The 17809-nt window shown below is 41.2% G+C and overlaps 1 protein-coding gene across 1 annotated transcript; it reads right to left on the minus strand.

Moving 5' to 3' along the window:
- Positions 1-1180: 1180 nt before the first annotated feature.
- Positions 1181-9398, minus strand: LOC308117203 (muscarinic acetylcholine receptor M2-like). Its single transcript, XM_080475924.1, has 4 exons — positions 9269-9398; positions 3985-4202; positions 2918-3778; positions 1181-2436 (listed from the first exon to the last, which is right to left on the minus strand). Exons 2-4 carry the CDS (start codon positions 4153-4155, stop codon positions 2113-2115), a joined length of 1356 nt encoding a protein of 451 aa, XP_080332050.1. The 5' UTR covers positions 4156-4202; positions 9269-9398; the 3' UTR covers positions 1181-2112.
- Positions 9399-17809: the final 8411 nt, after the last annotated feature.

Here is a 17809-nt window from a genome sequence, read left to right on the forward strand (position 1 = left end):
TATGATACCAATGGATTTTCATGAAATACTTTTATGACTTAAATTTTTTTTTTGTAATGAGTGCAACTTGCTTGTGTCTCCCATTAGTTTCTCTTCATTAAAAGTTCATTGTGCAGGAAAGTTTTTGCACCATTATCAATTGGATGAATGACTCCAAACCACATATGCATAATTCCTTTATACTGAATAAAACAAGAGACAAATCCTTTAGGTTTGCTATTGTAACCATGCTCAACCACACTTCACTGCTGGCGGCTGGCTGGCTCAGACAACCCCTCGACTCTGCGTTGTGTTTGTCTGGAGGATGAAGACGGGAGGCTGGAATATTCTTTGTGTCGCCGTTTAATATCTGGATATGAACCGAACATTCACTGGTCAGGTTCACGGCTCGCCACGGGCTTGTGCACGTCTCCTGTGAAATGGCAATGCTGCTCATTTGCCAGCAGCATATATCCACAGTTCCTGAGGGATGCGCAAGAGAGCCGTCTAAATAATATATAAAACCAAATTATGACAAGTGGAATTACACATCGCTTAGACCCTATTACACTATGATAAAGTTAGAATCTTGATCAACAATATTTAATGGAATAAACCAGGATAGAAGCCTTTCTATACTCTAAATGTCATTGTAATGCATGTTGCAGCCATTCATTCTTAAACGTTACACATTTCAGGTAATAACACACTTAATGATCCACTAGAGGGCATAACAGCCCTGCAGGCACGCAGAGGACTTTTCCCACAGCTGAGACAAACAGAGACCGGTCCTCTCTGTCCAGTGTGAAGACTGTGTGTGGATGTTATGTGGCAATCACTTCAAAGGGGATTCGGGGACAGGACCCATCCAGTCTGTCGTTTCTGTGTGCTGCAGGAATGTTAGAAGGCGGTGTTAAGTTTATTCGGGTGTAAAAATGGCCTGTAAACGTCCAGTTAAAAGTTGTGTCCAGATCAGCTCAGGCTTTTAAGTTAAGGAACAGCCTCAAGGTGATATAATTTACACATTTTATTTTGTGTGCATGTGCGTGTTCTTTCTTTTTTTTGGTAGGGATGTTTTTCTGTCATAGAAAAAAAAAGGATAACTAAGTGTTTGGGGCAATCAGTTTTCTAGATGGGTTTGTTTGTCCTTTTCATTTTTCTATTACCATTCAAGATCATGCAACAAAATGGGAATCTGTCTGAGTAAATATTTATTAGAAATGAACAAGCAGGGCAGCCAGAATATCACCACCAAACTAAATGATCTGTCGTTTTATTTACAGAAAAAGCAGACACAGATAAAAATCACATTTAGGCTCATTTCACAAGAGCAAAGATTACAGGCGCCATTAATGTCAGACATCAGATTAATACGACTGAATAAATCTAACACACACACACACACGCACACACACACACACACACACACACACACACACACACACACACACACACACACACACACACACACACACACACACACACACACACACACATACACACACACACACACACACACACACACACACACACACACACACACACACACACACACACACACACACACACACACACACACGTATCAGTTTACAGCTGCTAATTCTCTTTTCTCTTCGTAATTCAATTTGAAGTCGGGGCTTCATTCAGACAGATTTTTCATATTGGCTGATGTTTTTTTTTCTTCAGATTTACTGCTCTGCATCTGTCCTTGAGCAGCACCATTACGGTATCCCCTCTACGCAGTAAATGTCTTTTTCCTTGTCCCGACTTCATTCTGACCACAAAACCAACAAAATCACAAGGACTATAAACAACAAGCTGCACGAATCTATGTGCGAGGAGGGAAAAAGAAAACATCCAGAAGAACGTTTTACAATGATGAGTCCATTAAGCTCAATAAATATCTACATAATTATATACAATGCTACGTCGTCATTAACATTATTGAAAGTTATGTTTATGGGTCAAATAATAAAAACACTCATTTTATTGGATGTGGGATCAGTTCTGCCATTGAAAAAGAAACTGAGTAAGCGCACAGCAACCACAGCTATTCTACTTTACAACTACATGTTTCTGATATTTGTTATCTTTCACTCCACGACATGTATCACACTGAGTTTGTGTCCTCCCTCACCGCGCTGTTCGGATCTTCTTGTACTGGCACAGCAACAGATGTTTGAAGGTGTTCTTGAAGGTGGTGTTGCAGAGGGCGTAGCAGGCCGGGTTGATGGTGCTGTTGATGTAGCAGAGCCAGTAGCCGATGGTCCACAGGGTGTTTGGGATGCAGACGGAGCAGAACGTGTTGATCAGGACCATCACGTTGTACGGCGTCCAGGTGACGACAAAGGCAACCAGGATGGCCATGATGGTGCGTGTCACCTTCTTCTCCCTGGAAGAAATACCCTTCTTCTTCCACCTTGCCACGGCGCTCTCACTCACTGCACGCTTTGTTACCTGAAACATGAGAGGAGGGGAAGAAAGTTTCATTAGCCCTTTACCCATCATGCAGTAGGGTGGCCCAGCAGAGCTCCATTTATTTCGTCTGAGTAGAATGCTCCTGATGCAGTCTTCCAAGCAGAATAGATTAGACTAAAAAACCATGACTAGCCAAGAGTTGTCTAATCTGTTGAAGGGTGACATGATGTACACTCTCTTTTCCATATCGTCCAACTAACAATCCACATGCATCTTTCAGACAGGGAGTGGCCTTATAGCTTTGGTTTAGAGTACTGTTTCTGGCCAGCTTATAAATTCATGGCAACTCTCATATATGTGACACTCAAAACTGTTGATTTTCAGACCATCAGTCCCTTTACAATAACCGCATTACATCCTTTATTGTGACCGAAAGTACAGATGGGGATAAATTGGGTCTAATTTGAGTCTAACATTTTGTTATCTAAAGACATTTTCATACATTGATAATCACACTGACCTTCAGCAGTGTCTTTGTGACCAGAGTTTGTCGATCAGCAGCTGAGTTCTCAGGAGAAGGAGGCTGTGTTGCGTCTTTCCCACAGCTAGAGCTCTTTCGTGAAAAAGCAGCAACCTTGGATGTTGAAGCGTGAACGTTGTCCTGTGCAGAGTCCACCTGGGCGGCTTTTTCCTCTTTGCAGGGGCCACTTCCATTCTGCTGGGGCTTCTGCAAAAGTCGCTTCTCCTTTTCCTTGACATCTCCAGCCACCTCCTGAACTTTTTTTGCGGCAGTGCAGTTTTTGTCGCATCCCTCGTCCTGGCTGTGGGAGGGACCTTCTCCCAGGCTGGTGCCTGAGGCCTTCCTGCTGTCACGCCTCACGCGGCTGCGGCTGGCCTTGGAAATACGCCAGTAAAGGTGGATCATGATGGCCACCGGCAGGTAAAATGCTGCTATGGCTGTCCCAAAGGTCACTGCGGGGTTGGAGAAGAACTGGATGTAGCACTCGTCGGGTGGCACGGTTCTCCCTCCCACAATGAACTGCCAGAACAAAATGGCAGGAGCCCAGAGGATGAAGGATAAGATCCAAGCTGCTGCAATCATCAGGCCGGCCATCTTGGTGCTGCGGCGCACCGGGTAGGTGAGCGGCTTGGTGACACAGAAGTACCGGTCGAAGCTGATAATGAGCAGGTTCATGACGGAGGCGTTGCTGACAACATAATCAACGGCCAGCCACAGGTCGCACACCACGGCTCCCAGGGGCCAGTAACCGATCACTATATAGACCGTGTAGAGGTTCATGGAGCAGATGCCAATAATCAGGTCTGCACAGGCCAGGCTGAACAGGAAGTAGTTGTTGACAGTCTGCAGGTTCCTGTTTACCTTTAAAGGAACGACACAGAGCAGGCTGTCAGATGCTAATCTTTTTGTGTGCGATGTGATGTGTGTTTTCTCTTTTCGATTAGGTTTACAGTTCACACAGAGATGCACATGTGGCATTCTTATCTTCAAGCCTTAAAGTTTTCAAGGAACCCATGGACAGTTGTTTTTATCTACCTCACCGACCAGAAAAAACAAGAAAATCAAACCTTTATGGAGAGCATGACCAGGATGTTGCCGATGACTGTGATTAGACTCAGAGATCCGGCCACAAGGATGATGAGCACAATCTCCACAGTCGTGTACGGGCTCCCAGAGAAGAGACTGCTGTTATCAGTTCCACTGCTGTTAGGAGTGTGGGATGAATTCAGAGTCTCCATCCTGTCTGAGATCCTTTTCACAGATGTCTCAGCCCATACATGTCGACCTGAAGATGACGACAATTACGAAAGCATCAGCATCGTTCGGGGGACTTCTCCCTCATTGTTGACATGACAGCTCTGTGTTTGTTTGTAGGTGCATTTATCTCGCAACATGCAAAATAATTTCAAATGTATAAACAGCTTGCAGGTGTTTGGGATAATGGCTCGGATCAGGTGTTAAAAGTAGACAGGTGAACAAATAAAGGCTGCAGTAGCTGTGGTCACAAATACACAGCAGCTTTCCACGTCCTCCCGTCAGTAATGACACATCAAAATAGGCTTAATGTGGAATCTGCATCCTGTGATGCACCACGTTGGGGTAGTAGATTTCAATGTGTGTATCACAGCAAAGAAACAAAACCACTGGTTTTATTTGTTTATTTGTATGAAGTTTGCATGTTCTACCTGTGCAACTTTTTCTGGCTTCTTCCCAGGATCAAATGACATGAAAATTAGATCAAACAAAAGTTTACTCTAAACTTGCGTCTTGGTGTCAAAGTGATTATATCTGCTTTATGCGTATATGGAATAACTGTAACATTAAAAACGCTTAATTTTTAACAGATCCCCCATAAACAGTTTATGACAATTGTTGCTAGTTCTACTTTCACGACTTCACGTTCAATCAAAAGGTGAAGTTATGAAACTTTGTATTTTAATACAATTATTAGTATTTTTACAGTTGAAACCATCCCCTGTGCTTTAATTGCAATTTACATGCTTACCCACTAATGGAAGCAACAGTATCTTGCCCACTTGAACGAAATTGGTTCGAACTTTGTATTTTAATACAATTATTAGTATTTTTACAGTTGAAACCATCCCCTGTGCTTTAATTGCAATTTACATGCTTACCCACTAATGGAAGCAACAGTATCTTGCCCACTTGAACGAAATTGGTTCGAACTACTGATTCACTCTCACAAATACCAGATGGATATAACCATGACCAGAAATACCTAAACATTCATGTACTACGAGATATATTGATAAAGGAAAATCGCACATCTTTTCCATTACCCATCGCACTTTATGTTTTTTATTGATCATTTGCTTGATCATAATTACAATTAATTTTTCCAGTGTATATGAGATGTTTGTTCTATTTTATTACAGCATGTTTGGCTGAAAGTGCAAACAGATTTTCCGCTGAGGCCGCCCACGCTCAAAATTCAGGTACTTACACTGCTGTTTGGATATAAATATCCACTTAACAACATCTGACATGTTCATGAAAATATCTGTTCTCTCACAAAGGATTTTGTGTTCAAAATGTCTCCTGAATGCATAACACCATCATTTCTGTTCTGTACATTGCCTTTACAAACACTGGTCCCTTCAAAAGCCTGGGAACATCAGGAACTGACTCTCAGCATAACAATGTGATTTAGCAATGTATTCAGATTACAAAATCGATGTGAAGACATTCAGTTGGGACCACGAGGGTCGTTACAAACTGCTAGAACCATGTAAGTGACTCCATTAGGCCACATGATAACATCATACTGTACCTGAGAGATGTTTCCTTCCTGCTCTTACAGCCAGATGAAACTTCATTAGAGCATCGGTAACCCTATCACTCATCAAACCCCCTTTCTGGGCTTTTTCTGTCCCGGATGGAGAGGAGCTGTTGTGTGTTTGGGTTTGTGTGTCTTGTAGTGGTCACAACTCAACTTCAACAGCTCATAACATCAGTTATTGGTAAGATTTGTGTGGATGCAGGAATTGAGGGTGACGTTAAGGTTGGTGGAGGAGTCACATTGTAAGCGTGAGCTCACATTAATCATGTGGATGAAGCAACAATCTGCTGACACAGTTCCATTAAGGGGGACAACCTCAGACTGAGGGATTGAATTCAGGTCTGTGTTGTGTAGGTAAAGGTTGATCCTTTGTGAAAAGTTCAGGTTGGGCTTAAGATCACAGTGAGACATTCATCGGTAATGTCTAATACCAAGGAAAGCGTCTAGGAATCCCTTTGTCTGTGAAATAGAAATATGTATCATTTCAGAGGAATGTGACAGGAATTCAGCAGAAAATTGCTTTTAAAATTTGGTAAATATCTTATTCCTGTAGCTGTGGGAGACCTATTACTTTCTTACCAATTACTTACAGAATTGTTACCATACCAGGTTTGGCATGCTCCACACAACGTTAAAATGGACAATATACATAAAAGTCCGATTATTTGCTGCGTGGTCTATCCTTGCATGTTGAAAAATCTGTACTATAATTTTTTATTGTGGTGTCAGATAGAGGCACAACAATTTGTTAAAATCTGCCATTAAGCCATTAGAGAGAGCTGCCAATCTTCTGCAGCCGTATCTCCATCACAAGCCCAGTTTTTTTCAGTAGCCACTTGTATTTATGTACTTCAATATTCATGTATGGTTGAAAACCTCTTTTTCACTATAAGCTGACAGTTTTAGGGGAGGACAAATTAAACATACAAACTAAATATACTGAGAAAACATATATAACAGACATCATCAAAGTAAAAGTAAAGCAGTGGAAGTGCATGTATCATGGAAACTAATTCAAATTTGATTTATAATATCTCATTAACCTTATGCTGGCTGGTCAGGGGCAAACCATAGGGCTGTATGTTACCGGCGGGTTGTGCAATGCCCGGGTCTGTAGAGGTCTGTAGAAATGTTAACAGGATATGTGAATCTGTGTTATCATCCCTGTTTCAGACTAAATGGATTTCACTTATAAAGTGCTTTCCACTGCTACATATTTCCATCATCCTCCAAGATACTGAACCTGAGGTAATTTGGCACAACGGAAGACGAGTCAAGTCAAGTCTGCTTTTTTTTTTTCTACCTGCTACACTGAGGAGGGGGAGATAGGTCAGTAGGTAAATAGATAGTCTCAAATGGATTGGCAAGACAATTTGGTGGGGGAAAGCACTTGCCCTTACCCTAGGTGCCACTACTGTGGCCCCTTGAGCAAGGCTATTAAACCCCTAAATGCTCCTCAGGCACTGCATGGAGGCTGCCCACTGCTCCTTCAGGAGGGGTTAAATGCAGAGGACAAATCTCACTCTACTGCTGTGCATATTTGACAAAATAAAGGGATTTCTTTCTCGTTCTTGTTCTTTATCTTTTAAAACATAATTAAAGACATTCAAGAGGAAGAGAATGCAGCAGCAACAGGTTTCAGTTACCTACTTTGTGTTGTTCAGACTGGCTCTCGCGATTGGAGTAAAAGACTGTTTGTAAATGCTTGTCTGGGCTGGCAGTGCTCTGTGGCACCTGCCTGATGGCAGTATTGTGAAGCAGTCCTGGAGGGCGTGAGAAGGGTCCTCAGTGATCAGGGTGTCCTCAGTGCTCAGGGTGTCCTCATCACTGAGCGGCAGTGTAGTTCAGATTAGTGGGTTTGAGGTGAACCTTGCTGTCCTGATTTCTGCTGCGGGAGAGTTTCTTTTTGTGTGTTTGGTGGTGGGACGGTTGACTTTTTGTTCTGCAAAGGTTTGTTTCAACAATCCCAACCACAACATCTTGGTCTGTAGTCTGCCTGTTTCAATCATGAATGTAACTAAGTCCTCCGGTGGGCTCATGTGAAGATGTTCCCACGTGATGCGCTGGGAACAAGGCATGAGACCGACGCCTGTCCTCACTTCTTCTCTCTGTTCACACTAATAAGACCTACATTACTGGACCTCCCTAATTGGTATTCAGGGCAACTGGAGAGAGTCACAGAGGCAAACAGCATTTCTTTGACAGGCACAGAAACATAGTAATTAGATCCAGCAGATTCTGCCTGCAACAGCTGTACCGGTAATATGCTTCTAGGGTATAGTAGCACTCCTCTGACTGGATGAGCTCGGCTTCAAAAACTCTGTGTTTGATATAATGAAAGAAGCAGCGGTCAGTAGTTACTGCTGGGTTTGTTTGCAAAGGGACAAAAGCAGGTGCGGAGACACATCTGTGAGGGCAGCAGGAAGATTTAAATCCTGCTGGATCAAAGTGTTGGAGTTTGTAATTAGTGCACTTTTACCTCATAAATGTGCTCAATAGATTACTGCATGTTTTCAAGACAAACACGCTGCCGGTTGTAAATCAGTTTAGATGTTTGAACAGATGGGATTTCAGCCGAATCACCGACTCCAAAGCATGAAAACATAAAACAAGCACACACGATGAAATGAACTGTAAAGCAAGCTGAGTTTTAAATGCTGCCTGAGGTCGTGCACTGTGTCATTTCTTAAAGCAACATTGAAAAGATATGTTTTAAAGCAGCTTTTTGCAGTTGAGGCCTCTGCTGTTTTCACACAAGTTACTGTAAGTAGGTTTGTTGTCATTTCAGAGAAGTGTGTCCTGAATGTGAGGAGTGGGAAATTTCACACGAGCCTGAGCTTTGGCCTCACACAGCGGTGTAACGGGTAGAAGAGAATCCCACTAAGTGTGCAGTGCAGCCCCGCAGCTGAGCCACGGTGGGATAAAGTATAGAAAGGAAAAAAAGCCCCCCCCCCCCAAAACAAAAGAGTGAGAGTGCGAATGCTGTTTAGAAAAAGGAAATATTATACAGAGGAGGGGATGAGAAACCATGGTTTCACACAAACAAGTGCAGGAACGTTGTTGATGGAAAACATTAAAAGTAAACATTTTAAGTGTACATAGCTGTCAGGAAAGAGGTGAAACACAAATGCTGCTCAGTTTCACTAACGGGGGATTCCTCTTCAGCGGGAGGCTGAGGAGCCCGGACTCATATCTGATTATGATAGCTGATGGAAAGCTTTCAGCTCAAATCAAGAAAAGCCTGGTTAACAATAATGCTTTGAAATGCATTGATTCCAATGTGTTATATTTCTACATTATTTCTTCTACAGAGCCACAAAGAATTCACAGAGTGATTTTTGATTATTTATGCATTTTTGCTATGTCATTTTGATTTACTTGGCTTTCCTCAATTGATTTAATATCTTTCAAGCCGAGTTGTTGCTGAATATGATCATATCTATTTTATTCAATATTCCAAGCTATATGTTACTGTATTGGTACCCAAGCTGTAAAATCACTCCACGGTTATTTAAAAAGTTTTGGTGATTCTCTGAAAAAAGTCTTCTTACCTGCAGCATACTGGAAATCCACAGAGAAAGAGAGAGAGAGAGAGAGAGAGAGAGTTATCTCAGCCTGTCCGCAGGGAGTGAAACGGATGAGCTGTTTCAGTTTCGTCCATGTTACTGTCACCTCTGTTAGTGCACTGGAGCAGAGAGCGAAGCAGAAAGTAACCTGACGTGGAGGCTGCTCCGCCTCTGACAAGAACCAGTGTGTATATGTATGTATGTATGCGTGTGTGCGTGTGTGTGTGCGTGTGTGTGTGTGTGTGTGTGTGTGTGTGTGTTTGAAAGAGAGACTGACAGACAGACAGAGCTGGGAGGGGCTTAGGCTGCTATTAGTGTGTTGAATCCCCTAAGCCAGGGTCGTAAGTTTGAATAAGCAAGAGGTGAGAGACAGACAGCGACACACAGGGAGCGAGAGAGAAAAAGACAGATGTTTGTTTCAGGACCATGGAGAGCTCTGAGCTCTGCCGCACATACGCGCCGTATCCTCCTGCATCACAAAGCTGTGGGCAATCAAGTGGAGAGAAGTTTGAAAGGGGATGAATAAAATGCTAAAGAAATATTTAAGAAAAGGAGGACAAAAGGAAAGGGGTTGCACTGTTTTTCTCTTGCTGCAGGACTTTAACCTTTCAGACTCTGTTGTTTTGACCTTTTAACCAAACCAGTGACGTAGTCTGCCCCACTTGGTGGATGACCTTACTTTGATGGAATTACCTCTGAGGATAATGGTTCTTCTTCACAAAACAATATTGCCAAGTTAGTATTGAACATGCCATCAAATCGGGTTGAGTTGATGGTGAAGCCAATGTGAATTCCTATGAGAAATCACACAAGTCTTTCAAGTGCATGTCTCGACATAAAAAACAATTATATCCCAATCAACAATAATCTGTTTACTGAATTTAATTCCTCCTTCTTTAAATTTGGTGCAATCACTATAATCTAACTTTGTAGAGGTATTTTAATGTCGTGATCACAGTTATTATCCAATGAGACTGCACTGGTGCGTCGCTCTCTCTCTCTCTCTCTCTCTCTCTCTCTCTCTCTCTCTCTCTCTCTCTCTCTCTCTCTCTCTCTCTCTCTCTGTGTGCACGCATTTGACTCGTAGAAGCCTTTATCTCAGTTTCCGAGACAGTCTGGCATATGTTCTGTTGTTTGGAGTAATGACATTTGTTTTTCTTTTTTTCAAATGATAGAAGTGGTATCTACATTAATCAGAGCAAGTGATACTTACTCTGATTAAAACAGACTGAAAAAGGCTCTGATGGGACTGGCAAAATAGTTCATTTGATGATATTTGGAAGAGATGCATGTGTGCCTTCATGCTGAGCATTGAAGAGGAACAATAGAACTTATATACAAAAACAGCAATCATGAAGATGAGAGCGTTGTGTCTGTAGCATTTTGTTCATTATGCACGCTTAAGTCAAACAAATTAATTAACAAACTTTGTTGAAGATTTTGCACACTTTTACACAGTATGAGTGTGAATATTTCATGTTTTCCCTGTGCAGACACATTTTCTCCAGGTAACGCAACTTCCTCCCACAAGCATCCAAGATGAACATATCAAGTTAATTGGACAATCTGTATTGTGTGTGTGTGTGTGTGTGTGTGTGTGTGTGTGTGTGTGTGTGTGTGTGTGTGTGTGTGTGTGTGTGTGTGTGTGTGTGTGTGTGTGTGTGTGACCTGTGACCTTTGTGAATTGTCAGTTGGAATTGGCTCCCACTCCCCCAGTATCCTAACTCAAATAAAGCAGCTATAATGGATGAAGAGCCACTACAGAGCCAAGACTCTTCTGTGTTCTTTTGTTTTGAGACACAACTAGATCTATTGGCCAGAACAATATATCTACTGTTCATACACACTCACGGTTTTCGCTTGGTTGCAAGAAAACCAATGAAAATGATAATTTTATTAAAATATTGTAAGAAAGATATGATATGAATGCATTTTGATTCAGAAAAAATAATCATGTATCTTTGCCATTTACAAATTGAGATGGCTCTTATTTTTACTGTATATTTCTCCTCTGAGGCATGTGTAGCTTTATCATAGCAATTAGTCCATGCGGATTGTCTGAAGACATTTTTTATGGTTCACATAAATTTGCATGCCAAACCAAACGTAGAAGACGGTTGTCACGATTCTTCCTCTTGACTTGTGTGGTTTTAAAGCTTAATGCTAAATGTATCATTTATAAGGGCGACAACTGATGAATGCTTTACGTGGCAACATCACATAAAGGTTTCCTTGTACCAACAGTGAATGAGCTATAAAGGTCTTGGTTTCATCAGATGCCTCATCTTCTCTGTTATTGAGTCACACAGAATACATATTCCTGAGGAGTTACACACAGGCTGACCTTCATTCAAAAGCAACACCAACACAGACTGGTATACATGCATTCATAAAAGTGTTGAGGGTTGAAAGAAGGGCATATAAAGTCCTAATGGATGCATTGCTTTAGGCCATGTGATGTATATTATTGCACAACACCATGAGTGATGGAAGCTGTAACCCTTTGGGCGCATACAGCCATTAACATAAAGCCCTTATGTTATTGCTTGGCCCTTTTACATAAAGGGGAAATATTTGTCTTCATCACTCCCACCAACATCTCTCCATATTCTTCTTTGAAATTACATGTTTCAGTGTCTTTACATACATAAGACAAACCGTTTCATTCAGAACTTTCCAACCACCACCCGTACGAGAAAAATAACAGCAAACAATGAAGCTCTCTCCTCCTCATATGGGAAAAGCCCCGCAGCTGCACAGAAATCAGGTCATCTGGTTGGAGCCCCAGCAGCCATTTGAATGGAGAAGGGCCACACACAATGCCAACAGTTTGCACAGAGCAGCAGCGCATTTTCTGAAAGTTACTGGTGCATCCACAAATCCTGTACTCGATGGAAATGTGAGATGTAGAGGGGGAAAACTTTGAAGGCCGACTGCAATTTTCTTCCTATGTTGTTGATGCCTCTATAATTACATACTGCATCATGTAATGATATAATAACTCTGATTAACCACAGACGTTTACTGTGTCCTTATCGAGCCTGGAGCTAGTCGTGACTTTATAATCTCTTGTGATGATTCATTAAGGACCGGCTGTAATTCATCATGGAGTTCAGGCCCATTTGGAGTTTGGACCATTTGGACTCTGGTCAAGTACTGGCACTGAGAGTACCTGTGTATAAATCAGCTGCAGTTTATGAGTCATGAGTCGGGAGATTGTCGTTACAGATCTACATGCAATATTTTATCAAACAAACAGATACAAGTAGCAATAAATCTTTTCATTTTATTAATTTATTTTTACATAAATTTTGGATGAGAAAAGAACAGATGGCTTTTGCAAATACTGTCCTCAAAACCAAGTGTTAGAAGACTCTAACCCTTCATAGGGCACTTGTTCATGATAAGTGAAAGTGTATTCTCAGGATATTTTGATACTTAAAAAAAAAACCCCAATGTAAATAAACACCATTATGTTCCAGTAAAATGCATTATACTTAATGTATTTCATCATTTCAAGCTGAAAAAAATCTCTAACTAGGATAAATTTCTCATTGAGTTGAATAAATTAGGCATATGTTATTGGGCACCACTGTCCTGCAGAATGATGTATGATTTCCAAGAAAGATAAATAGGAAACAAGAAGATAAATGCATTAAGTTGAACAGGATGGAACTGAAAAATGCTTTACCAGAGGATGGGGGCAAACCCTACCAGCACCTCTGCCAAGGTTTATACTACACAACAGTTTAGTCATGTACTGTATTATTGCCTTCAATGTGAAATTATCAGTTTGAAAGGAAAAGGAAGAAATGCATAACTGAGCGAAAATGGTCACTTGCCTGGTTAAAAAATAACATTTGGTCAGAATCACGTGAAATATTTTCTTTGATTAATTTCTTCAAACGTTTGAGTCAGTGGTACCATCTGCGGTACCAGGTCATGTCTCCTGCCGACAGGGTGCTTCATGACTCTGCTGCCACCTGGAGGACTAAAGTCTGGCTCTTCTTACTGAAATTCAAACGCTGAAGTGATCTCAGAAGGCCACGTTGTGCCTTCCTTTCAACTCAAGACTTTGTTGAGATCCCTATAGATTGTCTCGTGTCTGTTAGAGGATTTTCATCTGAAATCTGGGAGTTTATACTTAGTTAATTTTTTTTATATATTCTGCTACTGTTCAGTTCTTATGGTTTATATCAAAACGTATTCCATACAATCAATTTGTCTTCATCGATGTTACAACAAATCCAGTGTGTGTGTGTGTGTGTGTGTGTGTGTGTGTGTGTGTGTGTGTGTGTTTAAAGAATAATAGTTTTACTATTCATTTAATTCTTTTATCTTGAGTTGCTTAAGATTGAGCAGAATTTAAATCCTGATATGAACAGGCATCTTCAGATTTGTCCTGCTGAAGCTTTCTGACTCCTCTCAGGAGATCCACACGTTTCAAAGCACAGCCTTTGGATTGTGGAGTGAAGCTGGCGTTGGCACAGGGAAATTTAGGGTGCCTTGTGTTTTGATTGAAGTATTTACTTTAATATTATATTGTATAACACATCGTTGATTTATTGACGAAACCTTGACTCTACATGCACTTTTAAAGCATTTCAACCGAATAGAGTCACTCTGTTGTCATGGAGGCAGTCATGTATTCATCATTTCACCCGAGGCTTAATTAATGTCACTGAAGACGAGGGAGGTGACGGGAAGGAAGATTGACTTTTGACATCATGATTGTTTGCCAGTGTCACCATCCTTTTGATTGCTTTGACGTTCTCAGCCAATACTCTGACAATTCTCCAGTATGTTGCTCATCGGGGTTATATCACTTGTCCTGAAATACTTCTGGTGTTCTCATAATTAATGGTTGGTTGTTGTTTTTGTTTTTTTTAAGGTAAAATGGCTTTACAAAAAAACAAGAACAAAAAAGATCATGTAAAGTGTTGATTCAACTTGAATGAACTGACCAAAGATTAGATTATGTTAAACACCACAACGTAAACATGAGTTCAGTATGGGATGAGTTGTGCTCCTGGCCAGCCGTGGTCTGTTCTGGTAAGAGAGAGCCAAGTGTCGACCCTGTTTATAGAGAGCTGCTCCACAGGGCTTCACAGTTTGTGCTTCAGTGGACATGCTTAGAAAATTACCTGTCTAAACAGGCTTTTACCAACTTGTTTTAAAATACATATATTTGGATGTATTTCACTGTGTCTATTCTATCCCATTAAACACGGTCTATTCTCTGTGAATGATGCTATCTAAACGATGCTCATTTGTAAAGCTAAACATGTCTTGTCGCTGGATTGTCTAGTTAATTTACAACAGGCAAAATTTACAAATGAATCACCAACATTGTCTCCCAAACCATGTTGGGCCAAACAATCCCAGAGGGGGTCCTTGGGGGTGGAAGCCAGGTCGGGGGTAGAGGACATCTGTCTGCCCCCCCAACCCCCCTCCCCCCACCGCGCCCGGCTTTGACTTCTTCCACTCGTGACCCTAACCATTACGACTGAGGGCTGCAGCCATAAAACCACAGCACATTCCTCAAACACATGTAAATCAGTGCCGGGCTTTGCATTTTGGGAACCACAGAGCAGGGGGCAAACCCCACAAATGTAGTGTGCTCCCAGTTTCTGTGTCCGACCATCTCTAAAGCAGGAACACAAAAACACACACACACATTTGTAAAGTATAACTTGTAGGGCCCATCTATTGACGGCATACATTCCCTAGCCCCTAACCCTAAAACTTACTCATCACAGCCGAATGTCTGACCAGAACACTGAGGCTCCTTAGCTCCAAAACCATGTCCTAACATGTACAATCCATGTAAAATGATTCCACATGTGTGTTTTAAGGTTTTAGACTTACCACATACACACACACACACACACACACACACACACACACACACACACACACACACACACACACACACACACACACACACACACACACACACACACACACACACACACACACATACACACACACACACACACACACGCACACACACACACACACACACACACACACACCTGCCACAATAATAGGTCCCACTCGGGGGCTGTGATCTCTGTGGAACATCAGGGTGCTGACGTGCTTTTCTGTCTTCTCATCATTCATCTGATATTCGTGAGGCTCCATCACTTAAAAGACTCAACACATTTCGTTGCTTGGGGGACACACTGACGTGGTGCCACCATGGCGACAACAATACACACTATTGCCCATTTAAAAAAAAAAAAAAAAAAAGATACCGACATGTCCTCCTTTGAATGGCTGCCTGGAGTTTTGCTGCTGGTTATTAAAAATAAAATGGCCTTCTGTTTTTGGCCGTGTCAACTGCATGCAAAGGTGAAATCTTTCCATGTTCACTTAGAGAAGACTGGGGAAATTATGGCTATACTTTGCATAATGCAGGGGCCATCTGCAAAGGAAATTGTATGTAAAGTGAGGAGATGAATTCTGACCACACTGCAAAACCTCTCTCATCCTGTGCAAACATAAAACAACTGAGAATATGACGGGTCACTCCAGGTCAAAAGGTTTCACATCATTGGGAGAAAACATCCAAACTTATAGATTCAGATTTTTTTTTTATTCTCTCCATATTAGCAGCAAGCATGCATGCCTCGCTGTCATAAAGCCAGTAAAATACTTATCCCTTAAAACAAACAAGTTCAATGACAATATTTTGGTTCAGGCTCAGTTGGTAGAACAATTCATCTCACAGTCCCAAAGGCTGAACATTCTCGCCTTATCCATGGATTGAAATTTAGAACCGAAGACAATGAACCCCATGACAGCAGCCACCATTGCATGTGTGGGTAATTGTGTGAATACGACTGATTGTACATGCGCTCTGACACTGCTGAACCGGTAAAATGCCCCATATAAGTATGATTCCTCCATGATTTGTGAAGGACATTTTCATATACGGCAGTTCAGATTGAATGTGCTTCGTCTACCGAGCTCATCTGACTTCCTGGATGTGGTCAGTGGCAAAGCTCAACCACAGGGTGTAGTCCTCGCCTCAGAGCCTCAGTCCTCCCCATCAGGTCCACCACTAATGCTCAAATTCCTTTAAATAATTCATTATTGAAGGAAAGCCTTCATTCACAGTTGCTTCAATCATTTTCACGAGTGTTCCTGTGTCTTCCTGACACATTTATGTCTATATATCTTATTTACTTGTGTCATATTCTTAGCTTTTGGAGGTGAAAAGCTATTGGAAGAACTCACCCAGTCTATTGTGGTTTTTGTTTTGATGGTTGTGTGTTTCTTTGCCAGCGTTTACACTCTAATGCTTATGAAATGACTGAATTCATATTTTAATTGAATCACAGCAAACTTGTCAGTGGTGAGAAACCACAGATGGCTCGGTTCCATCATGTGTGAAAACAAGTCCTGACAGTGATCCAGCATGCAAACTAGGGCCTCCTCGAAGTAGAACGCCACCGTCATTTATACCAGTGTCTGCTGTGATATAGACTCCTGATAAATAAAGTATTTTATATGCATTAAGTGTGTACGGCATAAAGACATACTGCTATCATTTATTGTGTTTCTCAAATATGTTAACTTACTGTACTGAAAGTTCATATGCAGGTCGAATCTCGGCAAGCTGCTCATGCTGACATGTTATTGAGCCTGGCAACTCATGGCAGATGCCTGCGATGCAAATCAGTGCTGACAGTAGTGATAAAGTGCGTGCACCCCCCCCCCCCCCCCCCCCCACCTCTCTCTCATTGCATATTCTTATACAACAATTAAAGCTGATTTGTCTGTAGTTGTTGTCAGACTGACTGCACATGCCTGAGATATTTGAGAGTTTGTTTTTTTAAAAGCATTGCATTTAGGAACAAGAAAAAACCTGTTTGTCAAATTACGGGATAATTAAGTACCTCATGGCAGTGTAGCTCCCCACAGAAACTTCTCCAATTGGACTTGAACTAAAGGCATACCCACTGTGACATGAGAGAACTACCCACTGCAAAATCACGCAGCTGGAATCTAACTCAATTATTTAAACAAAGTCTTCAAATTATTGGTTGTAAAGACAATCATGTCACCTATTACATCACACATATGAAATTGATGATTTACTTCACAACACATCTAGGCTGAATCTCACTTTCTGCCATTTAAATAATGACTGAACAAAAGTATTGGGTGCAAGAATACACAAAGTAAAAATATTGAATTATAACATTTATGAAACTGTGATTTCTTTTTTAAAAGACAAAAGCTAAAATTAGAACTACTGATTACAACAATCCAAAATTAATAGTTTTCCTTTTCGAAAACAAAGTTATTCCAGTGCAAAAGTAATATTTTTGATCATATAATATTTGGATTTTAAAGTCAGGTGGAGCTTGTGCTTGTTTTTATTGTGTCTGAACTGTTTTCTTACAAGGTATCAATTGAAATATCTAATAAATTACAGTATTTATGAATTTACTCCCTAGAGAGGAAAACACTACGGTAATTACTGTTCCTCCTTCATATTTGAAACAACTGTGAACA

The sequence above is a fragment of the Lipophrys pholis genome (assembly GCF_963383615.2).
Source record: "Lipophrys pholis genome assembly, chromosome: 11".
Lineage (NCBI taxonomy): Eukaryota > Metazoa > Chordata > Actinopteri > Blenniiformes > Blenniidae > Lipophrys > Lipophrys pholis.